The sequence below is a fragment of the Mustela nigripes genome, chromosome 5, assembly GCF_022355385.1.
Source record: "Mustela nigripes isolate SB6536 chromosome 5, MUSNIG.SB6536, whole genome shotgun sequence".
NCBI lineage: Eukaryota > Metazoa > Chordata > Mammalia > Carnivora > Mustelidae > Mustela > Mustela nigripes.
Window position 1 is genome coordinate 32,393,542 of NC_081561.1, and position 27,126 is coordinate 32,420,667.

Below are 27,126 nucleotides of genomic sequence, written 5' to 3' on the forward strand. Positions count from 1 at the left end.
ATGAACATAGGGGTGCAAATATCTCTTTGAAATACTGATTATTTCCTTTGGACATATAGCCAGAAGTGAAGTTCCTGGGTCATATGGTAGTTATGTATTTAATTTCTTGAGGAACCTCCAGACTGTTTCTCCATAGTGGCTGCACAGTTTGCATTCCCACCAGCAGTGTGCAGGGCTCCCTTTCCTCCACATCCTTGCCAACACTTTTTATCTCTTGTCTTCTGATCATAGCCTGAGTGGGCCGATCACTCACTGAGGTTTGGATTTGCATGTTGAGTGAAGTGGAGCCTCTTTTCATGTACCTGTTAGCCATTTGTATGTCTTCTTTGGAAAAATTCCTCTTTATGTCTTTTGCCTGTTTTATTTTATTTTATTTTATTTTATTTTGAGTTATTTAGGGAGAGAGAGAGTAAGTGAGAAAAGGAAGGGGCAGAGGGAGAGAGTATCAAGCACAGGCCACACTGAGTGGAGAGCCCAGTGCAGGGCTCAACCCCACGTCCCTATGATCACAACCCAAGCTGAAATAAGAGTTGGATGCTTGGCTGACTGAGCCAGCCTAGGCACCCCTCTTTTGCCCTTGCCTGTTTTAAATTGAATTGGTGTTTTTTGTTTGTTTGTTTTTGGTTGGGTTTTTCTTGTTTGTTTGTTTGTTTGTTTGCTCTTGAGTTTAGGAGTGCCTATATATTTTGGATATCAGCCCCTTATCAGATATGTGGTTTGCAAATATCTTTTCCCATTCCATAAATTGCCTTTTTATTTTCTTGATGGTTTCCTTCACTGTGCAGAAGCATTTTAGTTTGATATAGGGCCATTTACTTATTTTTGCTTTTGGTGTCAAATTAAAAAATCGTCAAGACCAAACAAACATCCTGCTGAATTTTAGCAACTATTTGATCTAGTCAACTACTTGATTCAGTTTTCCAGGTAAGGAAACTAAATTTCTAAGAATTGAAGGGAGTTATCTAAGGTGTTAGAGTTGATAAATGAAGAAGGCCAGTTGAAGCTACAGCTTCTAAGTCTTGAAAAAATTGAATTTAAAAAAGACGTGAGCCAAAAACCTCCAACATACAGGGCCTGCAGGGAGGTGGAAATAGGGAGAATAATTAATAAAAGGCGTTAATTTACAATTACTGTTCAATTCCTCTTGTTTCTACCCAACTTATCACAGGACTTTCTTACTTTTCCTCCCCAACTCCAGATGAAAATGTTGTCATGCATGTAAAGGAAAGTGACTTGGGAGAGGGAACTCTTAAGAGAAAATATGAGTTTTTCATTTCACTGTTAAAGCTCAAAGCATTTCTTCCCCTTCCTGCTGTCCCAGATGGAGGACTCTTAGGTTTGGGATCTTTTCTGCTTTTGCTTTTATTTTGTCTCGGACTTGCAGAGTGATGTGGTGATTTCAAGTAAATTTGCCAATTAAGACATTGGAGGAAATCTGAATTACTGTGCCATCCACCTGCCTTAAAGATAGTCACTTTTGTGTCCTCTAAAAACACACTTCTGGCTCTTTCTTGGAAACTCCCAAGTGACCACCTCCATGGTCTGCCATTACTTGTGTGAAATCTCGGGAAATCCTTTCTCATTTCCATCTAAGATCTGTGCCTTCCACCCCATTGGTTCTGGTTCTCCCTTGAGGGTCAGGCACACTGTCCTGCTTCCTGGTTGTTCAGACATTTGAAGCTGCAGTTATGTCCTCCTGCTCTCAGACCTTGTTTCCTTACCAGGCACCCGAGTTCCTTCTCCTTTTCCTCAGATGACTTGTTCTCAAACTGCATCTGTCCCCACCGGTTGATGCATGCAGGTCAGCAAGTCCTCTGGAAGTTGTGTGACATCATTACAGATGACATTATACAGCACGATGAGATTTTACTTGTCACACGGCGCCTGATAATGCCTCATCAGGGAATGTGATTGCCTCTTACTCTCCTGAAAAATTAAGGGGATAAATGTGTCAGTGAGCCCAAATCAAGAACTGTACACGTGACCCCTCCAGAGCCCCTCCACCCTCATCAGGAGGCCTTCTGCAAAGCTGCTCTGCAAAGTAACGGAGAGTTGCATTCTGCCTCCGGAAGCTTCTGCCTGTGCTTCCTGCCTGGGAGATACAGCTGAGCCTCTCCCCTGTTGTGCTTTTTGGTAGAACCAATGTAGGTCTTCCCTGCACCCCAATATGGAACAATGCCTGTGACTACTCTCCACCTACCAGCAGAATAGCCCGCTCTGGGTCCCTGAGCCTTTCTTGGGCATTGTTTGGCTGCTGCAGAACTCACCATGCCCTTAATTTGCAGAGAAAGATGTTTTTGTACCAGCTTTTCATTTAAAATCTATGGGAGAGATGGAAACTAGGAAAGCTTGTGTTGTCTACATGACCCCTAGCCAGGCCCTGTAAAGAGTGTCTCAAACCCTCACTTGTCCTTGACCCTGAACTCTTCCTCCTCTTCCCTCCTGTGTCAGTCCCAGGTTTCTTCCCACAGTCTCAACCTTCCATTCCCACCCACCTTCCTTGTACCCCCTCAGCAGCCACTGCCTCTGCATTCTCAGGCTTGCCTTTGGGCTTCTCCTCTAGTCCTTCTTACCGGGAGCTGCTCTTCATGATCTTAAATATTTTGTATTCCCTCCTCTAACTAAAAACCACCTTTGGTCCCTTATTGCTACAGTCCACATTCTTGGGCCTAGAGTTCATGATTCTCCAGAGAGAATAATCCCAGGGTCTAGCTTCTATACCTGGCTTTCTCTTTCATCTTCTACTTCTGGCTCCAGGCAATTCCTTTACCCTCGATTTTCATCTACACTTTGGTTTACACCTTTTTTTCCCCCTGTTGGAATGGCTTTCTTGATTTCTTTTTGTTGAAATTCCACCCTTCCTTAATGGCTTGCTCATTCATTCATTCAACACATTATCAAGAGCCTGTTGTACACCAGACATGGGTCTAGGTGCTGGGTGTATAGAACTGAAAGAGCAAAAAACCCTCAGCTTTTCAGGGACTTATAGTCTAAGGGGAGAGGCAGATATTAAACAAGCACAAACAAAAATATTTCACAAATGAAAATAAGTGCCCTCAAGGAAGAACATAGTGCTATGAGGGGTGGGAGGTGAGGTAGGCCCCATTTAGATCGAAGGACTTAGCCGGTCACCAGTGGCGGGGACCAGAGAGCTCAGTTCCCAGAGCGGAGGAGGTCCAGTCTCCACTATAAACCCGCCTGGGGGCACCTTGAAATTGCAGAGGCTTTTGTCTGGCTGCTGACGACTCGGGCACCAGTTGGCACTATGGGTATTGCTGATCTTGGTTTTTTGTGCATGGCCTGTCTCCCTCACGAGATCAGAGACATTTCAGGGTTAGTAATCACGGTTCATTTTTGTAAGCCCTTAGGTTCCCCTTCCCAGACTGGGCATTTAGAAATGTGAGCCAATGACTAAGGAAGGACCTCAGATGTTCGAGGTCCTGAGTCCTTAAAATGTCATGTTCACTCCAAAAAGCTCAAGGTTTAGATTGCTAAACACCTTGCCATGCTTGGGTGTAGATCTCTTTCTTTTCTTCTCAAGGGAAATGTAATAATTATGTCCTTCTCCATCTCACCCTTAAATTCTGAATTATCATTTGCATGTAATAAATAATAGCTCTTTTGTACCACCACTGAGGGATTCTAGAAAATATGTAGTATAATTTGCTTCGCAGATGCGAGCATAGAAATTTATGGGTTTTAGGAGAGGTTTGTTGCTAATGTTCTGGGATTTCTCAATTCGGTAGATTAGCCCCTCCCCTAAAATTTTTTTTAAGTTGGAAACATTTTACTAGAACATTCTGATTTTGAAAGGGAAGTTTGACTTTGACATTTAAATGCCAATATAAGTTTTACTAACTCCATTTACTGCCTGCCCTCTCATACATAAAATAGTTAACATTTATAAAGAATGTTGAGAACAGAAGCCCCCTTGGAAATGTCACAGTGGCTGTTACAACCCTTTCTGCTTTCAAGTAGCATATATTTAAGTCAAGAACAAAAATAGGTTTGGCCTGTTCTTGGCCCTTAATCTTTTAAATTAGATTGAGAAGAAAAAAAGAACCAAACCAACTATAGAATATTTCAGTTAAAATACCAGCTCCCGCCCAGGTAGCTCCATCTGTCCCCATAGGTCTCCAGAAGGGCTTGCTGCGGTAGAGTGAAGGCATAACTAACCAAATCCTTAGCTGAGGCCAAGTGTTTAAAGCCATTTACAGGCTTTATAGACACTTATTCCATGGAGCATAACAGTTAGCATCTCTGACATATATGCAGGCTGGTGGAATTGATTTGGCTAAGGAGAAAATTTCCCAAAGCCCATTTTTTAAAAATCAGAAATACTTCTGCTGATCTCGAAATAAGGTCCTTGATGAGTCTTCCCCGTTGGGGTATTAACCCGGAGATCTGGCCGTGCTCCAGTTCAGATAATGCTATTTCTCTGTGCTAAATTCCTCCTGAAGGTTCAATTAGATTTGGCCTTTATTCATCCTGGGCACCGACTGGAAAACTGCCAGTTTCTAAGGCCAGAGCTTAGCGATGGATGCATTTGTTTCACTGCTGACAAAGGTTTCAATGTAAAATGTCCCAGGCCCTCGAGGGTGGAAACAGAGACTGATCTTGATGAAGAATAAGTCTATTGGCCCTCACGCTGAGATGGGTTAGCATCTCTCTCTGCTCTGGAAGGGGTTCCTTTGCCGGCATGGGCCCTGAGCAGACTGGACTTTGCTGCCTATTCAGACCCCTTTCCTGGGAGAGAGGGCTACTAATTTAGGCCTTTTATTTGAAGACATCAGTGGTGTTAACACCGCAGTTCCTTTGGTCAGTCATTACACAAAGCAATATTTACTGGGTCTTGACACGGCTTGTGGAAAACACCACCTGCATTTGGGGAGCATTGTGTACCCCTACCAAATTTGGGGCTACACCCTTTACTGAATTTAGTTTAGACTGCTTGGATTAATTAAAATATATTTCCAAGCCTTCAGAGGCTTGGCATGACTTGGGTCATTGCATCATTTGCTAAATATTATATACTATGATAATTGTGTCTATATTTCCTCGATGTCAAGCAGAAGGAGGAAATACAGCATCATAAATCGGAGGAGAGCTCAGTTAGAGGCAGTCAAATCTACAAAGGTGAGGGATTCACATTCAAGGATGGAAGCCTGAGCCGAGAGTGGGACTGACACCTGTAAACTCACAGAAGGTTGACAGAGGCCATTCCTAGCCCTGTCCCCAAATCCTAACACAATGAAGGAAAACACAGATGTAGAAACTTAAAGGGTGAGTTAGAACAAATAAAGGAAACTGCTCACTTTCCCGTGAGTAGGTGGAACACGTTGACCTAGGAACTGTCTCCCTGTGAGTGACAGGCGAAAAGGCATTGGCTGGCTTCCTCGGAGCGCCGTTCCCAGCCACAATGCCAGGGGCTGTCCAGACTGGCTGAGAGAGTGCAGTCTATCAGCAGGTCGTTCCGGGATGCCAACTATGTGTCAGGCATCGTGCTAGGTGTTGGGTGCAGGGGGCACAGATGAGGACACCACTCTTTCTCTTAGGGAGCTTTCTTGAAGGACATCGGGGGTGGCTTCTGAATTCTGTTGTAAGGAGAGGTTGGGGGGCAGTATCTGATTGGAAGTAAGGGCTTGTCTTAATGATACACCTCACTGTTTTTACTGAAGTTTTATGTGTTAAATCAACAAAAATCATTTCTAAAGATGCTTCTGTTTATACCTTATGTGAGACTAAGAAAATGTTAGTTGTTTATATATAAAAGAGTCTTTTCTTTGGGTTGGCTTGGCAAGGGACTGTTGAGATTACAGGTGGGTAAATGTGCCCCAACCCCTGGTGTCCCTCTTTGAGGTGGCATTGCTGGACTCCATTTCCCCCGTGTAATTTTTTTTTTCTTTTTAAGATTTTATTTCTTTATTTGACACAGAGAGAAAGAGAACATAAGCAGGGAGAGCAACAGGCCGAGGGAGAGAGAGGAGCAGGCTCCCTGTGGGTCTCGATTCCAGGGTCCTGGGATCATGACCTGAGCCAGAGGCAGACATTTAACTGTCTAAGCCACCCAGGTGCCCCACCACCTGTTTAATCTTAATGCCGTGTGGACACAGGGGTCTTGAGGTGGTTGTTTATTTTACTGAGTTCCTTTCTACCTCAAGCCTGGCTGCATACTGACCAGAGGTTGCCAGTCTGAGTCTGTTGGAGGTCCAACAGCCTCACCTGTCTTCCCAGTCCCACAGTTTATTTGTTGGTGATTTTGAACAAATGATGGTCCTCCCTGGTGAGTTTCTCCTTACATAAAATAAAATAAAACAAGAATGTTTCGGCAGGTTCCCTGTGGAATCGGGAAGGTCAGTGGTTTGCCTAGGATCCATCAGGAGATGCGTTCAGAAGCCCGGCCTCTCAGAAATAGAGTGGTGTCATCCGAGGCTGCCCTTCACAGGTGGCTGCCCCGCCTCTCCCCGCTCCTGTCCTGCTTTGCATTCAGAGCAGGAAAGCTGTTAGCACAAGGCTCATTTAAAACCTCAGTTGAGGAGGTTATCATAGCATCCTTAATTCTAGTGAGTGGCTCCCATTTTCCCCTCAGCAGTCGGAGTGATTAAATGTCATACTGTGTCGGGGAGTACCAGTTAAGAACATGGTTTTCATGCTGGATGCTTGCACATTCTTTGGTTGGTTTTGGGCACCATACTGACCTACCTTGGCGGCCCCTTTAATTGGGGCATTCATTGAATTGAATCGGACTGACTGTCCCGAAGGCTCTTGGGGCCAGGACTGCTGTCAGGGCCTCACCTGCCCTGTCACAGTCGACCCACTGGAGCCGCTAAGCTGTTGTCCACCTTTCTCATCACACTGCCCAGACGGCCAGGCAGAAAGGTTTTGCTTTGAGTTTGAGCCAGCATGCTGCTCTGCTTCATTATAAAATGTCTGAGCTGGACTGTTGCCCAAACATGAGTTCTGTCCTCACAGGTTAGTAAATTGAGGCTCACTGAGGACATGACCATCCCAGAGTCTCACAGGACCTTTGACAGTGCCCAGACCTCTGTTGTCCAGAAACATCTTTGGGACAGAGTGGGCACTGTTGCTTGTTGACTAAATGAGCAAACCCAGATCTCCTGGGATGTGTTTGAGTAACAGTTCTTTTTACATTTTTTGGTTTAGACTGTCAGCCTACCAAATCTCCTTTGGGTTCATTGACTGATCTAGAGTGTTACAAGATTCCACCCGTTTTCTTGAAACAACCACCCTTTCTGTTGCAAATGCTGGCTGGAAAGTTTAGCCTCCTTGTTGCTCTTTCCCTCAGTAGAGCACTTGAATGCAATGGTCTTCGGGGTGTGACTACAGACCACCAGCGCCAACTGCACGTAGGGACAGGACAGAAATGAGGATTTTCGGCTACTGAATTTGACCTTCTGGGTCAAAAGTGCAATGGGCTCTCCAGGTGATCCCCTTGCTGCTGGAGTTTGACAACCACTGCTTTTAGCGCCATCTTGGCAGGGTTTCCTCCAGCGTGGGGTTGTATAACATTAGTAATCAAATAAAATTTAATGTAAGTTTTATCTGACACATTTAATATTTCCATGGTAGTTATTGCGCTAGCGGTAATTAGGCAAATGAAAAGCAGTTCTTATAAATGGCTATTAGGAGTATTACCCAGGCAAATCAAGTTTTTAATAGTTTTTTTAATCCCTCTGTTAGCTCTCTAGTATCTGCCAGTGGCCATGCCCTTGGCAGTTTCCCTCATTACAGATACATCCTTCAGACACCCACAGAGATAACGCTCATCCATATTCAGCTCTAATTTCCCAATTGTTGCGGTTCCCTGTGCCCATCTATCTTAGGTTGAGTTCCCCCCAAACATGGGATTTAGTTAGATGCAGATCGTCTATTTGGGAGGTGATCTCTGAAAGTACTGGTGAGGGAATGGGGTCGTGAGAAAGAAAGGAAAGCAATAAAGGGTTTGTGATCATGGGGTTACCTCTCTGGGCCCTGGGGCTCAGCCCCACTGGGAAACTCTGACAGAGGGCCTCAGGTATCCCAATGAGGGTAGAGGGGGCTGGGCTGTTCACCACCCATCAGTGGTCCCAGGCTTTTCTGGATGCACCCCTGCCCCCGCCCTGAGGTGGTGGTGGAGCACCACCACTATCCCTGTCGATACTTGCCAGGGCAGACCTGCTCCTGGGGTTTTGGTTCTGGAGGGGAAGTGGCAGGCAAGTACTCAGTGTCAGGAAGAAGGAAGAGGGTGCAATGGGAATACTCTGGATCTTCAAGTCTGAGCCAGCGAGAGAGCAGGGTGCAGCAAATGAAAAAATCTGGTGCTGTAAGTGGCTGGCTTTGGGTCTCTTTGGTGAAAGAAGAAAAGGAAAATAAGAGGATTCTGGGCTCTGGTAGGAGTAGAAGGCAAAAGAGAAACTTAAATTTCTTGTCGGCAAAGCCTGGCATGCCCTTTCCCCCAACACCAAATGATACTGTCAGCCTGCCCACTCTGGGGTTCTAGTCTCTCGAGGCTGCAAAGAATGGTCGGAAGCCAGCCATGCTGAGAAGTAAGGGGGCTGTGTGCCAGGCCTTCCTTTGGGTGGATCTGCTGGCACGTTATGGTTGCTTGCCAGGCTGCAGAGGATAGAGGAACCAAAATCTTGCATTCTTACTGAGGTCACTCTAACCCAGTTTTGACAGGTCCACGATAAAGGGAAATTTAATCAAGGACAATGAAGGGTGTCACAGTAGCACCACTGGGGTTTGGTTACCAACTGCCTTTATTCTGATTATGTCTATTCTTTCTTTGTGTCTCATTGTCCTTTCTAATATAAAATGAAGAAGGTAAGTTTCATGTTAAGTTAAAATTCTTTTCCCTTATTCAGATTTTTTTGTTTTGAAATAATTATAGATTCACAGAGAGTTGTGGAAATAGTACCGAGAGATCCTTTACTCATTACCCTTCACCCAGCCAGTGCTGGTATATTCCATAACCCTAGTACAATATCAGAACTAGAAAAGTGACACAGGCATAACCCACATACCTTATTCACACTCCACCTGTTTGACACAAGCGTGCATGCAAGTGTGTGCGTGCATGTGTGGTGCCGTGTGGTTTTATTAGCTGTAGTCCATGTAACCACCAGCACCGCCGAGTTCACAACTGCTCTCTCACCAAACTCTCCCTCATACTTCCATCGTGTTCATTTGTTAAAGTCCTTATTTGCCATGATGAGAAGTTGGCAACTGTCTAACGTTGCTGCGATCCCAGTTAGGAGGGAAAACGGCCTACAGACTTGCTAAGTTAGGGACCACTGCCCTGTGTCCCGTTGTTGAAGTGGGACCGTGCAGTACTCTGCACAGAAGCCGTTTTCCTGAGAGAGGGGAGGGCCAGGGACACAGAGAGCTGAGGGTGAGGACACTTACCTCTCCCTGAGGGCCTTTGCCTTTAGGATCCAGCCTCCAGAGGCCTCAGTATCTTCCACAAAGGCTGCTCCCCGTGCTGCCACTTCCAAAGGCTTGCAAAGTCGTAGGGTATCTCAGCAGAGAGGCAAGAAGCAAGGCTTGGGCTCTCTTCTCCCCCTCTCATTGCCGTGGGCAAGTTCCTTAACCTCTCTGAGCCAGCTGTGCCTTCTTCATTGGACTGAGAGATGCATCTGTGTCTTCCCATCCTTTGTTGCCAGTGATGCGATGATGAGAGTGCAGGGGCCGAGACATTGCTCCTTGTACCAGCTGGACTCACGTATTCCCACTTCTGGGAGCAAAGCATTCTTGAAAAGGAGGTTAGGGGTTCTGTGCTTCATGATTTTGACTAGAGCCATCCTGTTTATTTTCAGCTCTGTAGGAGCATATTTGAGATTCTGATGCTTGTGCGTGCATGCAGAGACACACAAACGCCCAAGCTCAGAGATGTTTGAGAGAAATGGATCTCTTGTTGATCAAGGTTACAGTGGACACCATGCTTCTTCAGTCTAAGCTTATACCTTCTCTACGCCAGTTCACTTGCTGCTCAAGCCTTTGATTCGATAAGAGGTAGAATCTTAGAAGACAAGGCTCCTGTACCTCTGTGAACAGTAGCACCAGGAAGCCTGGGGCCCCTGGCCTTTTGCCAGGGACTCGTGGGGGTCTTGATAAGCTTCCCCTTCTCCCACTTATTCTCTCCTCTAGACTTAAGGGATTGGCACACTTGTTTAGGCTGCCCGCCCCCTGATTCTTCCGTCTCTCCTTTTGGCCCAGCACTCTGTAGGAAAGGACAGAGTTTTCCAGGGGCTCCCCAGTTTTGCTGTAACTGAAATAGACGCACAGGCCCCTTTTTACTGCTTGTCAGACAAAACAAAAATGGGAAACTTAGAGGCGAGAAGAAATAGCCCGTAAATAGCTGGCGGCGATGTTGTAAAGTTACTGGAAATGTTAAAGCAGTAATTGTCCTGGGTCTTCCTCAAACATTAATAAACTAGGTCTTTCCTTAGCTCCTCTAACGTCTTCCTCATAATTTGTTGTCTTGTGGCTACGGCTCCCTGCCTCCTGGGTGTGCATGCAAAGCCCCTGGAGAACAGGCTTGACAGTGACAGATGCTTGTGAAAGAGTTGAGGCTGGCGTGTCGTGGTTGCTTGGGAATCCTGGTGCAGGCCGAGGCTGGAGATGGTCTTTCGGTGGGTGGCCCAAGGATCTCCCAATGCAAAGGTTTCGCAACATGGAGAGGGCAGCATGTCCATCTTGTCTGCCTTTCTTTTCCCGGTGTGCTGCTCTTATTGTTGGGCTTCCTGAGGATATGCGTGCAGTCTGCAACTCCAAGCCTCCCTTGGTAACAGGCCCAAGAGCACAAGTCCACAGGGGTTCTCCTGGTGCAGGCGGTCTTCACTGAGACTGTTTTGAAAATGCTGTGTTCGTTCTGGTTACCCGATGTGGTTGTGTACTTTAACGTGAAGCTTAGCCCACAGCAGTTTCGTGCTGCTGCCCATATAGGGAATGGCTTCTCTCAGGAGTCCCAGAAGACATGTGACCCTGCCCTGCCAGCCCCATGAGAAGCAAGGCCTTATGGCTCTCCCTTTACCAGTGTCCTTTCTTCAAATGCCAGGTCCTTTCCATGGCCTCTCACTCCCTCTGCGGTCAAAAGGAGCCCCTGACCTTGAGCCCCGGGCCCAGAATTTAGTGGGCTAATTCAAGAATATCAAGTTGTGCTTGTGAGATGGCAGCCTGCATTGTTTAGGAATACTGACATGGATGGTAAACTCCACAGGAAAGCAGCGGGGTGGTAGCATTTAATCCCAAAAGCCAGTGGCCTCAGAGGAGCATGGAAGGGAGGCGATGACCTACGAAAGCCATGCTGTTTGGTGGCTGTGTTCTGTTTCCTGCAGTGCATGGTGGGTTTCTGGATGGGTCACATCTTACTGGTGTTTGAAATCGTGTTATAAAATAGACCCTTCGGAATTTAAGAAATACTTCATTTTTTTCAAGATGAAAGAACACAGTTGCTTGTGGTTGAGGCTAGCCTAGGGCTGATCCTGGAGCTTGTTGACTGAGGGACTCAGCAGTGAGACAGGGAGGATGCAGCTGGAGGCGTCTTACATGGAAAAATCCCGCACATCTGGGAAAGCCACCACTTTCCCCCTCTCATTTTCTCTTTGGGGAAAAAAAATCTCAGATCCAAGAAAGTCGTATGTCCTAAACATATCTCTCCCTAAGAGTCGGTTAGATGTACCCACTTTCTCTTCAGGTGTTTTTCCACTGGGTATTGGCTAAACCCACCCAGTACTCAGTACCTGCTAGGAGCCCCAGTGGGAAGGACAAAAGGAGCTGAAGGGGCGTGGCATGCACCTGTGGGAGGACCAAGGGATCGTCCTTGGGCGATATTTATGTGAGCGTGTTTGCTTTAGTGTAGTACAGCTGGGCTGTCTCTGCCCCAAGGAACCTAACACAAAGACCTTAGATGCAGTCAGTCCAGAAAGGGTGCTGGCAGGGAACCAGTGCTTTTCAGACACCTGCTGTGTGCCGGCCACTCTCTCCACGTTACTGCAGTTAATCCCCACAGCGCACCTCGAAGCAGGTGTCGCCATCCATATTTACAGACGAAGTTCAGGTAGGTTATGTATTTTGCCAGAGGGACAGACAAAGGATAAAGCCTTGTCCGACCCCAAGAACTTTTCAGTGTTAGACTGCACACAGTGTGGAGGGACACAGGTGACTTGAGCTCATCCTGAACAGAATTACAGGGTAAGGATTTGGGGGCTACAGATGAGGCACAGACCTGCCCGGCTTGGGCTTATGATCTCAGGAGCAGCGGGAATGTGGGTTGGTGGGTAAGGTGCAGTAAGAGGTAGGCACAACCATTAGGCCTCCAGTGGGGGCCACACATCCCTGGTGCACTATTGTCTCTAGCTCTGCCTTCCTACCCAGAAAATAATTAGCCTCCACGTACTTATTCTCACAGAGTATTTCCACATATCTTATCCTCCGTAAGTATATTTGGGGGACATAAGGATGCCATTCCCATAGATTTTTATACTCCATGATGGGTGGGGCAGGGCACAGACTAGTTCCTAGCTCAGGTGTTTTGTTTAGGGTGACCTTGGATGCCCTTAAACTTCATAACACATCTGGGAGACTTGGAGGACTCCAGTTGCTCTGCCTCCCTGCCCCATGGTCTGCCAGGGCAGATAAAGGGTACCATGTGGAGGGGGAGGGTCTTAGTTAACCTCTGGGACTCTCTGTCTCTGTGCTTCCAGCTTGAGATCTGGGCTTCCAGGAGTTCCCATTACCAAGTGCTGTGTGCGAGTGAATGGCAGCTGGAAATTTGACTTGCATGAGGTAGCCCCTGAGTTTGACAGAATATAAGAGCCCATGACTTGCTAATGCTTTTGATCACGGGGCCCTATCTGGTTGACCCTGGCCCCTGGGAGTCATCAGTGAAAGCGTAGGGCATTGTGCTACCAGAAACTGCAATGAGGAAGGAGGAAGGGCTGAGAGTATGCTGGGATTCACCCAGGTTTATTTACCAGCCCTCCGTGGAGAGGCTTTTCAGGAAAAAGAAGCAAGAGAGGAGTTCTGTATCTGTGTAAGTTGAGACTTACTTGATAATGTAAGCAGTTTGTGAATTTCAGTGTGGCTGGGCTCACTGTATCTGTGACAGGCTAGTGTTTATCGAGCGGTGCTGCCAGCTCCCCACAGGAGCTTTCTAGGTGGACACTTGGGACGGGGGTTATTTGGCTAATTACAAACCTCTGTTAAAGGAGGAAGTCATTTTTAAAAAGAATACAAACATTTTAATTTCACCCTAAATGGATAGGTGTGTATCCCGGTCTTTTGATGTGGAGCTAGGGTCTTTTCTTTCCCTGTCGACCTGCTAATCTGGACTTCTCTGTCCATTATTTATGAGCTGAATCACACCCATGAAACATCATTGGTTAAAACTTCCAGTTTGAGTTTCTTAGAAGTAAAGCAGGAACTTAGCCACTTGTGAAAGTCGGAGTACGGAATCCTTTTAGAATATTTTATAATTTATTTCTCCAACGACACCTAATCCAAAAGCACATTTTTTTTTTTTTAAAGATTTTATTTATTTATTTATTTGACAGAGAGAGAGAGATCACAAGTAGGCGGAGAGTCAGGCAGAGAGAGAGAGAGAGAGAAGCAGGCTCCCGCTGAGCAAAGAGCCCGATGCGGGGCTCGATCCCAGGACCCTGAGATCATGACCTGAGCCGAAGGCAGCGGCTTAATCCACTGAGCCACCCAGGCGCCCCCAAAAGCACATTTTTAAAAAATGATTCTGTTATTGAGTCTCCTCATAGCATCTCCTTGGTTGTCACGGAAACTGCTCTTTTTGTGCTTGTTTCATCATTTAGGTAAAGTTTAATCAAATTTTCTGTTTTCATCAACAAATATACAACCATCTTAAACAGTTTTGGAAATCATCCCAGCTGATTCCTGAGAAGCAGAACACCCATTGGGTAGAATCAAAAGACCCACGGGTGTGCTCGAGAGGGTCGTGCCAGCTGGGAACATGGGCATGAGTTCCCGGAGGGAGTAGATGGTGTGCAGTTCGGTGAGCTAGCTAGAGGTCATTACTGGACTCGCAGGCTCGGTGCTGGGATCCCTGTTGCAGATGGCCCTGCTCGTTCCACAGTCTGCCTCTCTTGTTGCCTCTCGACCCTGCCCTGCAAGAGCCAGCTCTCTGAGGTGTGGGGCATGATGGCAGCACCCCGGCCTCCAGGCCTCTCCTTTGCCTCTGCAAGGCTGAGTTGAGACCCTGCTTTCTCTCCGCTCTCTGGTGTTATCTTGGGTTCTCCATGTTCTTGCCAGGAGCTGCCTTATAGAAAAGCGGCACCTCCCTCCCATGAAACGTCTTGTCCTGAATGGAGAAGCAGCTTCCAGCTGAGTATCCAGGAAGCGAGCTATTGTTCACACAGCACGATCTAAACATTTTCTGCCAGAAGGAAGCCCTTTCCCTCTGGTTTGTCCTTTAAAAACAAACAAACAAAAACAAACAAACAAAAAACCCACAAAAACAAAAAACAGAAAAACACAAAGGAACCTGCGTTTTGAATAACTTGTTTTTAAGGTAGAATTCTCTTTATTTTGGAACCAGATGAATGTTAATCATGAGTGCAAATCCTTTCTAATCTTTATAAATTGAAAGGAGCAACAGAGTAGGACCTTGTGGGCTGTTTGCCTGGCATTGCTGCTCTTTGGAGGCCCAAGGAAGTTTCTCAGTGTAAGCAAGACCTCCATCTGGTCAAGGGGGCTCCTAAGTGAAAACTAAATGACTCTTAGGCTCAACTCTATTTTTTCGAGGATTTCTTTTTAAAATGTTCCTTACTGCTTTCTGCTATGGCCCCAGGATGTGGCAGGTATACCAAAAGTTCCCAGTAACAGGGACAGACAGACGTTGCCTTTGGAGAAGGAACAAATCTCTTCTGTGCTTAAAAGTAGCAAGAGACTTGTCTTCACCCACAGGGTGAGGTCTTTCAGGGAGTGGATGAGTCCCACGAAGAGCCCACGTCTTGTAGACAGTGTGGAGCTTGCTCAAATGTCATAATCCATGAACTCCTCATCACAGCTGCCTCTGGGAACCTGACTCTGCACTAGGACTTCTTCTTCTTTTTTAAGATTTTATTTATTTATTTGACAGGGAGAGATCATAAGCAGGGAGAGAGGCAGGCAGAGAAAGAGGGGGAAGCAGGCTCCCCGATGAACAGAGAGCCCGATGTGGGGCTCAATCCCAGGACCCCAAGATCACGACCTGAGTGGAAGGCAGAAGCTTTAACCCACTGAGGCACCCAGGCGCTCCTGCACTAGGACTTCTTGTACATTATCCCACAACTTTACAATGCCCTGGGTTATATCTCCATGTTGCCTTTAAAGAAACTGAGGCCTGAAAAGGAGTTGAGTCATTTGCCCATGGCAGTGATCCCATGAGCAAGGAATCTGTCCACATTTAATGGAAGAGGAAATTGAAAAAGAAATTAAATGGCTTGTCTAATGTTCCACAGCTTAAGAGTTTAAAGTCAAGTTTTTTTATTCCAAAGTTCTGGTTCTTTTCCCACTGTGCAGACCCTGTTCGGTGTTCCCAACCCCGTATATTTGAAATTGTGCTCTGAGCTTTAGTAGAGTAGAAACTAAGCCCTAAATAAGCTGGACATCATGTGTTATAAAGATAATGAGTTGGGCACTGCGCACGTATTTCTAGGACTCGGACTATGGATGCTATTTAACTTCTCTAGCGTTTGGTTTCCTCCAAACCACACTGTGAAGTGGGCAGAATCAGAGCTCTCGCCTGGGCTGGATGTGAGGATGAAATGAACCCCTGGGAGGGCACATAGCTGGTGCCCAGTGCATAGTGCCCCACTGACAGAACCCATCTCTGGAACCTGATAACCCCAGAAGGCTCGAGTGCCAACGGGTATGGATCAAAAGTATTTTCCTGGGTGCCTGGGTGGCTCAGTGGGTTAAGCCATTGCCTTCGGCTCAGGTCATGATCTCAGGGTCCTGGGATCGAGTCCCACGTCGGGCTCTCTGCTCAGCAGGGAGCCTGCTTCCCTCTCTCTCTCTGCCTGCCTCTCTGTCTACTTGTGATTTCTCTCTGTCAAATAAATAAATAAAATATTTAAAAAAAAAAAAAAAAAGTATTTTCCAAGGAGAAGGGTACCTTGCTTTGAGCACCTGAATTTGATTTTCAGGAACAGTGACCTCCCGGAGTAGAAAAGGGATAATTTCATTTCCTAAGATCTCAAAACAGTCCACCCATCTTTCCCTTGTTCCCTCAGTGCTCTGAGGGTGGATTTGATCTCCTTTTATTGATCTCGGGCTACGGAGGATACAGGCACATTCTCCTAGCTGAGTAGTCTGATGTGCTGCTTACCATGCTGAAGCCAGTCACCAATGGAGGGATCAGTGTCTTTTGAGTCAGATTAATATGAACCAGTTTCCCAGGGTTTGCTCATCCCTGGGAACACTGATAATGGAGTTTTCAGACTGTCAAGACTGGGGTTAGCCTGGGTTCCAGGATAGAGAAAGCCACCCTACAACAGAGAAGCGATGCTGAGAGCCCTTCACCCTGAAAGCTTGGTGACACGGAATAATGGTAAAGTCAGCTTTCCCACATTCCTTTCTGTTTGTTTCCTTTGCCTGCTGGGCATTGTCCCTGCTTATTAGCATGTTGAGCAGAGTTCATTACTAATGATGAAACACAAATCAGTGTTGATCTTATAATTTATTTGATCCCCAAAGAAGTATTTTTCCCAGTATTTTATTCTGAAAAATTTCAAACATGCAGAAAACTTGTAAGAGGCTTGAATAGTGGATACCTATCTACCTATCTATCCACCACCCAGAGCCTAGATTCTCTAATGCCTTTTACTCGACTTGTTTTATCTCGTATCTGTCCTTCCCTTGGTCCACTTAGAAATCTGTTATTTTTTGGTGTATTTCAAAATAACTTGTGGACATCATATTTTTCATCCTTGAGCAGCTTAATTATGTATACTATTAAATAGAGTTTGAAAGATATCTGTTCATAGGGTTTTAGGGGGAGAGGCAGTAAAATGTATACAAAGTGAAATGCATAAGACTTTACCAATCCCTGAGTTTGGGACCCATTTTGTGACCCAAATTCCTATCAAGATGCAGAATACTGGGCACCTGGGTGGCTCAGTGGGTTAAAGCCTCTGCCTTCAGCTCAGGTCATGATCCCAGGGTCCTGGGCTCTCTGCTCAGAAGGGAGCCTGTTTCCCCCTCCCTCTCTCTGCCTGCCTCTCTGCCTACTTGTGATCTGTCTGCTAGCTAAATAAAAATAAAATCTAAAAAAAAAAAAAAGACACAGAATATTGCTCTATACCCAGAAAGTTTCCTCATGCCTCCTCCCAGTCACTCCTTACCACTCCCTTAACCCCAACAACCACTCTTATAAAATTTGTCCTCTTCCATAGATTAGTTTTGCCTGTTTTAGAACTTAATAAGTGGAATCAGGGCAGTATGCATGCTTTTGTGTAAGCCTTGTTAAAAAGAAAGCCACAGACCCAAAATGGCTTCCATTAGGCCAAGTCACCAGATTGGGGTTTAATTAGCCTAACTGAATTGCACTTTCAGCCCCCACTAGAAACGTACCCTTCACAGGTCAGTCTGGAATTTTTCTGGTCAGCACCAATAAGGTAATCTGTATGTTCCCCAAGGAAAGATGAGGTGAGGGGCACCTGGGTGGCTCTGTGGGTTAAAGCCTCTGCCTTTGGCTCAGGTCATTCCTGGGATCGAGCCCCACATTGGGCTCTCTGCTCAGCAGCTTCCCCTTCTCCCTCTGCCTGACTCTCTGCCTACTTGTGCTCTCTGTCAAATAAATAAATAAAATCTTTTAAAAGAGAGAGAGAGAAAGATGAGGTGATCTACCTATGAAGACCCTTTTGTCCCCAAAGGAAGGTGACTTCACCTGAAATAATCCTTTTTTCCTGTTTTTAACTTCCTTGTCCTGCCTTTAAAATCCTTTCCCTTTCTGTAGCTCTTTGGAGCTCTCCTCTACTTGCTAGATGGGACGCTGCCTGATTCATGAATCATTTAGCAAAACCAATTAGATCTTTAAATTTACTCAGTTGAATTTTGTTTTTCAACAGGCTCATCTGAAGGATTTTAACTAGTGCTTTATAATGAATTTGGGGAACTCTGTCAACGTCGCTTATCCAACTCCCTCCTAATTCGCAACTTTAGGAGTGGCAAGTTGCAGAAAATCTCAAGGTAGCAGATGCATACTGATAGTGTATTTCTATTAAATATATATGATTTTTGGGCGCCTGGGTGGCTCAGTGGGTTAAGCCGCTGCCTTCGGCTCAGGCCATGATCTCAGGGTTTTGGGATCGAGTCTTGCATCGGGCTCTCTGCTCAGCAGGGAGCCTGCTTCCTCCTCTCTCTCTCTCTCTCTCTCTGCCTGCCTCTCTGCCTACTTGTGATCTCTCTCTGTCAAATAAATAAATAAAATCTTTTAAAAAAATGTTTAAAAAATATATATATATATGATTTTTTTTAACACCTTAAGTATATGTAATTTGGCTTTCCAAGTTTTACATCTGACTCCCCTGATATTATGAGGCAGATGTTCCCCAGCCAGATCCGAGGAGCCCACAGATGTGGGACCCTTTCCCAGGTCACCCTGCTGAGGAAACCCACTCTGAATGGAGATTTAGGGTGTTTTCTCAGGGCTGATTTAATCGATAGCCAGGCTGATAGTGCAGCCGGTGTACCATTGGGGAAGAACAAGAGCAAGGCAGGGTTACTTGGTGGTGGTGGCCGTGATGGTATTAGAAAAACCAAGGAAGGTCCACAAAGCCTGCTGCCCAGTGCATGTACATAGGAGAACCACGGCCCGTCTGAGGTGTGTGTGCTTCCTGCTCATTCCTCCTCACTCGCTGCAAGCAAGCCTCCTCCTGGACAGAAAGTAGATTGCATACATTGGAATAGAACCCAGATACATAATCCTCATTAATCTTTCAGATTCTTGTCCCACTTATTAAAGCCAGTATTTGGCACATAACCCAGAGTTCTGTGGCAAGCAATGATAAAGGTAATTGGAATCTAGGTCTCCCAACTTTTTTCTCCTTTCAGCAGTTTCTTGGGGCTTGCAGTTAAAGATCGCCTGGGTAGCAGACTGCTCTAGGGTGAGAGGGGCATTGGCAAGGGTGGTTGTTGGCCCACAAGGTCTTCCTCCCTGTCGAGGGGCCGAGTCTGGAGCATGTGCATTTCCAGGCCAGGTGGGCGAAGTGGGGTGGGAGCTGCTTTGGGGGGGCCAAGGCTCAGGCAGTAACCCCAAAGGTGTGTGAAAGCTAAAAATGAGGAAGGAGGAGGGGGGTTTGGGGACTGAGGTGCCATGGGGAAGCAGGAGTGTCTCTGACTTTCTCATCCCTCAGCCTAGCCTGGGGCAGGCAAATACCAGCTCTTTGCTCTCTGCTCTCGTGTGAGACTTGACAGCCACACAAGCACAAAGCACTTTGGGAACAACTGCTCTGTGGTTCTCCCAGCCTGGGAGGGAGCGGGGGATTCATATGGGGGTACAGCTGTAAATACCACAGCAGTCTGTGTGCCCCTTGTGGTGAGACACGGGAAGCCCCCACCAACAGTGTGCTCTGGGGCCAAGAAGCTCCCCATTGTTAACAGAGCCAACACGGGAGCCCTAGCCTCCTCCTGGCCTCCTGTCTGCCTCCTCCTGTCTTTCGGTCTGCCTCGGAAGGCCAGCCCCGAACCTCTTGGCAGATATTTATTCATTCGCTGCCCTCCTCTCTCCTCCCCCACCCTCTCCCACCTCCCTCTCCCAAAAGCAGTTGACAAGGTTAGAAAATCAGGACAAATAATTTACTTCAATCCATCTCTGTCTTCCCGAGGCCTTGTACAATTTGCTCGGGGGCGGGGAGAGAGAGAGAAGAATAACCCCAGACCCTGGTCAGTGACCCTTTTTCAAATGTGGAATCAAAGCCCACTCTCGCTGCGAGTCTGTCTGCTGCGAAGCGGCAATAAGACAGAGGTGGTGATGAATTCTGATGCCGCTCCTGGGCCCGGGAGTGCAGCTGTCAGCAGTCTTCAGGGCTCCTTGCCCAGCTGGAGGAGCCCGCCGTGTGCATCAGCGGTCACCTGATGGCTTGGGCACAGCAGCCGGGGACACTGTGGTGGTTAGGGCTCCATTCCTCAGCCCTGTGCTCCAAGGAACGGAGAGTGCCCACTAAGCAAGGCCGTCTGCCCTGAGGAGAGGCTCTGCCCCTTGGTGCCCCAGTGCAGGAAGCCCGAACTCCCCGGGGGAGCAGGCTCGGCCACCCATGGCACTTTGCAGAAATGAGAGCCGCACTGGTGGTGAGAAGTTTGGGAGTCTGCCCACGAAGCAGAGCTCTAGTCCCCTCACCTGAAAAATGGGATAATACATTTGCTTGGCAGTGAGTTGAGGCCAGCTGGTCATCGTAGGGTGTGAGATGCCCATGCCAGCAGCCCAGGAAGGTTAGAGAAAGACGAACGTGAGGGCAGGGGAGTTGGAGAATCCAGACTGGGGTCCAGAAGTGTTGGCTGCCTTTCCTCTTTCTGTAGTAGTGAGGTCACTAGCCTGATGGGGGCATTTAACAAAGTGTAGCTGTTCCTCTTTGTCACCAGCCGCCTCCATCGGGCCAGCTCTGTCTGCGCATTGGACCGTGTGGGACCCAAAGACACAGTGTGAATCAGGGTCCTTACCCTTAGTGGTTCTCTAGTGTGTCTGGGACTCAGCCTAAAACAGTGAATCAGAAAAGTCAGAATGCAAACCAAAGGGTGTTTCTGGGCTGATAAGGTATTAAACATTGGGGCGGAGAAGGAGAGACAGAAGGGGTCTCCAGTCCTCATGGCACAGGCCCAGGGAGACTGGTATGTATTTTCCAACTGGTAGGTGAGTCCTAGGGAGCCGAGAGCTCCCCAAGCAGCAGAAGGAGGATTGGAAGGGAATGCCTGACATCAAGAGCGAAATTTAGTGGCTGGTGAATTGCAAAAACCTCTCCCTTCATGAACCTCTCCCTTCATGAACCTCTCCCTTTTGGGAACCTGTTCCCATTTGCCCCCAAAAGAAGGTGGGAGGAGATGATCCCTTTCCCTTCTTCCTCCCCATTAGGCACCCCTTTACAGGCATGTTGACCAGACTGATTACTGTTCTCCCAGTATTTGGCTACAAATGGGAGCCACTGAACATAGCCATCACGTCTAACTTATACTCCCTTCTGGAAGGGAGGTTTCACATAGGCCTTGGTGCCAAGTTGCACCGAGGCTCGTGGTTCTTCTGTGGACTCTGTGCCTGAAGAAGTAGTTCTGCCCCCAGCAGCTGTCTTCTCCCTTCCCTCACTCTTGATAGCCAGTGAAAAGGCTAGTGTGATTGGATTTGTTCCTGAAGCCAGGGTATAGTGACAGGGAATGGAGGCCTCTTGATCTGTAGACAGACTGTCACCTCCCGCTGCCAGCCTCTGGGCACCCAGGCACCTGTCAGCAGTCCTGGCACCTCAGCAGCTGTGTCTTGAGTGTTTGTGTTTCTTCTAGCTTCCAGCCACATGGGGAATGTGTTTTATACATTCGTGGCAGGGGTGGGAAGGGAGAGACTAAATAGAATAACCCTGAATGCATTCTGAAAATGGAGCACTTCCAAGCATTTTTAAAATATATGTATCCATTACAGTGATAAATTTCAGGCCTTACTTTACCAAACACAAACAGAAGTTCCCTGTAGAGTTTATGTGAAGTACAGGAGCAAAGTGCGGGCTTTGTCCACCTCTCCCCCAAGATGTCGCTGACCCTACGCAACAGAAAAGAGAGCATTGAACAGTGCCCTTCCATGACATTCCATCTGCCTCTTTCTCCCCTGAGATATAGAACATTTCTGGGAAAACAGCCTGATCAGATTGGGTTTTTTTAACTCAAGCCTAAATGGTGAAACTACACAAAGTATATGGATCAGAATGGTATCTGTTTTCTCTGACAGCTCACTCCTCTTTGTCTAGACTGAAATGACGGTATTCTGTCTCCGCTGGTTCTGGGCCATGGAGGTTGTGGCTGAGCCAGAAGATGAGATCCAGCTCCTTGCCGTCTCCCCAGCCCAGGCGGAGGCGCTGGGTAGGATCACAGCCCCAGACAGCTCAGTGCTTACGGAGTGAGGCTGGGCACCTCCCAGTCTGTGCTCACACAGGACCTCCTCACTGCCGCGTCCCTCCTAGCCCTATGTCTCCACCAGGGCAGGAAGGGGAGCTAGGTTGTAAGTTGTCCGTAAACTGCCAAGTACTTCTAGTTCCTCTATAAACTAGAATCTTCTCAGCTTGACTTAGATACTACAGTTACAGGACAGCAAAGCATCGTGTATAGTTTCGATGAAACAGTTGTGGTTGTCCCTGCGTACCCCGCCAGAGGGTGGGTTGTAGAAATGTGGGCCATGCCTGGCCCTTTGTAGTTGGTGTGAGGGTGACTCCTGGGGCAGGCAGGCAGGAAGGAATAGAACGAAGAAGCAGCGGGGTGTTCTACTCAGTTCACTGTGATTTCAAAAGGCCCTTTGGCAAAATCTCCTGAGTTTGGCCAGGAGATGTTGATTGGTTAGGCCCGCTGGGGCTTTGGGTTTCGGGTGATTATGAGGACAATGAAACGTGTACTGTAGGTGACTTGACTTTATATGAAAAGCTACCTTGGGGTCATCCTCCATTTCAGCTCTCCCCCCTGCTGGCATTGGGAAAACAGCTTTTCCACTACTGGCTCTAAGTAAATGGAAACTTCCCCCACCCCCACTTCCTTTCATTCATTCAGTAAGTTGCCTGTTTAACCAGAACCAGGTCCAGGAGGAAAATGGCAAGTAAACCACACTTTTTTCCAACCCTCATGGTTCTTACAGTGGTCATTCTCCCACATACACTCTCTTTGGCCTCAAAGATAGACCCATAGCCTGGTGGAACCATTCCAGGGATAAGGACCCATCCTCTCTCCCTGCCCCCATATAGGAAAAAGTTTTCTCACTTTGAGGATCTTACTTTTTTTTTTTTTAAGCTTTATTTATTTATTTGAGAGAGAGCATGAGCAGGGGGAGAGGCAGAGGGAGAGAAAGACTCTCAAGCAGACTCCCCACTGAGCACAGAGCCAGACACGGGGCCCTGTCTCAGGATCTTGAGATCATGACCTCAGCTGAAATTAAGAATTGGATACCTAGGGGCACCTGGGTGGCTCAGTGGATTAAAGCCTCTGCCTTCGGCTCAAATAATGGTCCCAGGGTCCTGGGATCGAGCCCTGCATTGGGCTCTCTGCTCAGCAAGGAGCCTGCTTCCCCCTCTCTCTGCCTACTTGTGATCTCGTTCTCTCTGTCAAATAAATAAATAAAATCTTAAAAAAAAAAATGAATTAGACACCCAACTGATGGAGCCATCCAAGCACCCCTGAGTGCCCTATTTTTCTCCTATAAATATAGAGAAGGACAAGGAAGGCACATCAACAGATGTGTAGGGAGTGCTTGCTCTTTGCCCAGCTTGGAGGCTTCTGTGATTTGAGTGAACCAGGCTTTGGGACCTGTGCGCTGAGTATCCTTCAGTGCCGCTGGGGGTGAAGGGGCGCCTTGTTGGCCCCTCCACAGATAGGAAGAGCTCTCTGCAAATATTACTAAGCCTTTCCTGAGGAAGAGGATGAGCTTTAGGGGAATAACCAGACCAGTGGCTTGAAGTTGGATAAGAAAGCTTCGGATGTATGAAAAGACTGATGTTATAAATTGGTGCTTTCTGCAAAGAGAGCGAAATGACAGGGAGAGTTAGCAAGTGCCCCGTCTCTGGACGACCTTTAGCAAAATTGGACGTGGGGGTTGGAAATGGGATTGTATGATCTGTGGGGTCCCTGGCGTGAACTCAAGATTTTGTGCCTGGAAGAACTGTCAGGAGAGAACTAGGATTTATCCTACAGATACACTTGTACATGTGTACAAACACGTCTGTAGAACAGCGTTCGTCATGGCGCTGTTGGAAATACGGAAAGATTGAAAACTATGCACATGCCCACCAGGGGATGGGTTAAATAAATAGCCCCACACCAAGTGACACAGCTCATCCATTGGGGGAGAAAAAAAAGAATGTTCTTATAAACTGTGGAGGATCTCCAAGATGTCATATTAAATAGGGGGCAGGATATCTTTCCATGTTTGCTCACAGGAAACTGCAACTCATCTCCAAGCGTGCTGGAGGAACTGGTTATACTGGTTGCCTGCAGGGAGGAGAGCTAGACAGGGACAGGGAGATTTTCCTCTGAGTAACCTTTGTACCTTTTGAACCTTGAATCATGGAGAAGGAGGACTTGTCACAAAATAGAAGTGAAAGTGTATTTTTTTTTAACTTTAAAAATAAGGAGGTTTTACTCATTGGAGCCTGAGAGAAACAGAGGGGGAATGGAAAGCAAATGAGCCTCTGACCGGGCATCTGCTGTGAGCACAGATTACTTTCAATCCTTTATACACAACAGCCCATTATAGGAGGCAAGACCCATTCCGCTTTCTGTAGACATAACACTGTGGCTGGGAAAGGGTGGAAGTACTTGCCTATCCTCACGGGTGGACCTTGCACCAAGCTACCTGTTGAAGGAGGCAGCTCTTGGAAGGGGGCGGGGTGGGGGGTAGGCCAAAGAAAGGGATGTACGAGGAAGGGAAGGAGGAAGGTGGTTTCTTCAAGGGGCAGGGCAGACCCACTCTAGTGTTGCCCACTTCGGTGCTGGCCCCTGAGTGGTGGGGCCAGTAAAGCCGAGGTGCACCAAAGCTTGCTCCATAAGTCAGCTATGTTGTGTTTCCCTTGGCTTTTGCTGAGCTCAGAAATGGAGTTCACAGTGCATGTTAACAGGCAATCAGGTGATGGCTGGAGCAGGCAGGCATTTCTGTGGCAGGAGAACAGCCTCAGCTCTCGGCTGTGAAGGGAAAGATGTGTTCTTCTGCTGGGTGTCAAATGTGCCATCTTTGTCTGCCAGCTGGAGACTGGCTGGAAAGTTGGTTGTGGTGGTTTTTTTGTTTTTGTGGGGGTTTTTTGTTTTGTTTTGGTTTTGATAGTCAGACCCAGGCTTACTTGCACTTAGAGAAAAAAGCATCCAAGCTCTGGAACAAAAGGTTCTCTTTCCCTTTTTTTTTTTTTTTTTTTGGAAAAAGAGCCATGAATGAGCTCATTATCACTGCAACCCAAAAGAGGAGGAGGAGGAGAGGAAGAGAAGGAGAGAAGGTAGCCTCCTCCTCACTGCTCTGCCCTGCCCCTGCCCAGGTTTCCTGGAGTGGGGGGCTTGGATCTGGCTCAGGGTGACCTAAGCCAGATGGCTGGAACAGGTGGTCCATACAGGGGGCAATGCTGGAGACCTTGGATGCTTCGAGACTGGCTCACTCTGTCTGCTATGATCCAGAGGAAGGATACATGTCTGTATCTTCAGGGGGCAAAAGATCCTCTGATCAGAGTTGTATGCCTGTTTCACTCTGACTTCTGAGAGGCTCCCGCGTTCATGTCCTCTGCTTGTCTTAGCTCTCGAAATCGTCCTCAGATCTCAGAGCTGGCAGTCAGGCAATGTCAATTATCTGTTGAATGCTGGAATTTGCCACACACGGCTTTAGGCTTTAGGCATTTGGGGTGTCACAGGGAACCGAGTTGGCAAAGTCTCTGCTCTCATGGAATTTAAATTCTGGTGTGAGCAGTGAAATGTGCCAGGTCTGGCCTGCTGGTAGCCCCTGTGCCCCGTCTCTGCTGGGCTGGGGAACTGCCGCAGGGAGTGATACATAAATGCCACGGAAGGAAGATTTGCCAGCCTTTCCAGCAGCTGAGCACAGGTGGTCTCCCACTCGCTCTCCTTGGAGCCTTTCACCCCGTTTGGCTGTGGTCACAGAAGGGCCTCTCTTGATCTGAGCGGCAAAGAGTTCTGATCTGTTGCAGGTTGGTGCTGGACCTTGGAATGATCTGGAAGAGACCTGGAGGGCCTCCCCCGCCCTCACACCCCTGATGCAGGTGCTGATGGTGAGCTGGCAATGTTTAACCCGAGCCTGACAGCCTCTCCTTTTTGTCCCTCTTTTCTTTCGTTTCAGATTGAGAAAATCATGAGCTCTATTGGCGAAGGGATTGACTTTTCTCAGGAACAGCAGAAGATCTCAGGTATCGTACCAAGCAGCCATTTTTCCCCTGTGGAACGCAGACCTTTGGCTCCTTTCTGGCTCAGGTTTTTTTTCTCTGACCCAGAAGACGACATTAGATGGACGAGAGAGGTCAGCCTCTGCCCACCCCATGCTGCTGCAGGTCAGATCCTCATGGATCTGTATGGCCCACCGAGCTATTATTTCAGACTTATGACACTTTTTACATATTGGAGGGGAAATTGCATTTTAGGCCTGCTTGTTAGGAAGGTGTTGTTGTTTGTTGGTTGGTTTGTTTTAAAGTTAATGGTTGTCACTTATCCATAATTATGTGTGTAAATGTAGGCTGTCTCTGATTGGCTTAAATTGGAGTACACTTCAGCTTGGTCTCTCCAGCTTCCCAGACAGCTCTGGCACTAACCCTTCATGAGAAATGGGCTCTCGCTTACCTCCTCCATGCCAGCGGCAGAGCCTTGGAGTTGATCAGTGGGGTCAGACCGTTAGTGGATATCTCCTGGAGGGAGTGGCTTTGCTGCTGCTCCTAATGTCTTTCTCTGCATTTTTCCATTTACTTAGTCATTCATCATTTTTACTCTAGATCACTGCCTCTCTGGGCTTGCTTTTCTTTTCAAGGCCCTAGGGGTGAGATCGGCCTCCATTTTCCTTTGTTTGAAGCCGGCAGCCAGAGAGACCATGTCTGAGTTGTTTTCCTTGGTAATAGATTTGTGGTTGTGTTACTTTTCTCAGATGAGGTCACATTTCTAAAGGTGCCTCCTCACTAGAACAAGTCTCCCACCCCTTCTCCCAAGCATCTGCAGACCCTCTGCCACCAGAACTCCCAGGCTGAGAGCATCTGAGAGGGGCCTGCCTCTCCCCATCATCGTGGAGAAATGCCTCTCTAACCAAAGGGGTGGGGTTCCCAGAGCTTCCATCCAGGATTGGCCTCCTAGCCCAAGGGATACCTCTAGCTCTTCTGGCCCTGTCAGGAAGGCTGATAGGTGGAGACAGGTGTGCATCTCAGGGAGAAAAGGGCTGCCGAGGCTTCGGTGCTTGTGGAAAGAGCTTGG

The 27,126-nt window shown here is 47.4% G+C and overlaps 1 protein-coding gene across 8 annotated transcripts in view; it reads left to right on the forward strand.

The window, feature by feature from the left end:
* Positions 1–27,126, forward strand: part of ANKS1A (ankyrin repeat and sterile alpha motif domain containing 1A) — a 178,822-nt gene that overhangs the window by 120,595 nt on the left and 31,101 nt on the right. For all 8 annotated transcript variants that reach the window (XM_059400068.1, XM_059400071.1, XM_059400069.1 and 5 more), the window contains one exon: positions 26,015–26,081. In XM_059400068.1, coding sequence (XP_059256051.1) covers positions 26,015–26,081 — 67 coding nt within the window. The remainder of the gene's footprint in view (positions 1–26,014; positions 26,082–27,126) is intronic.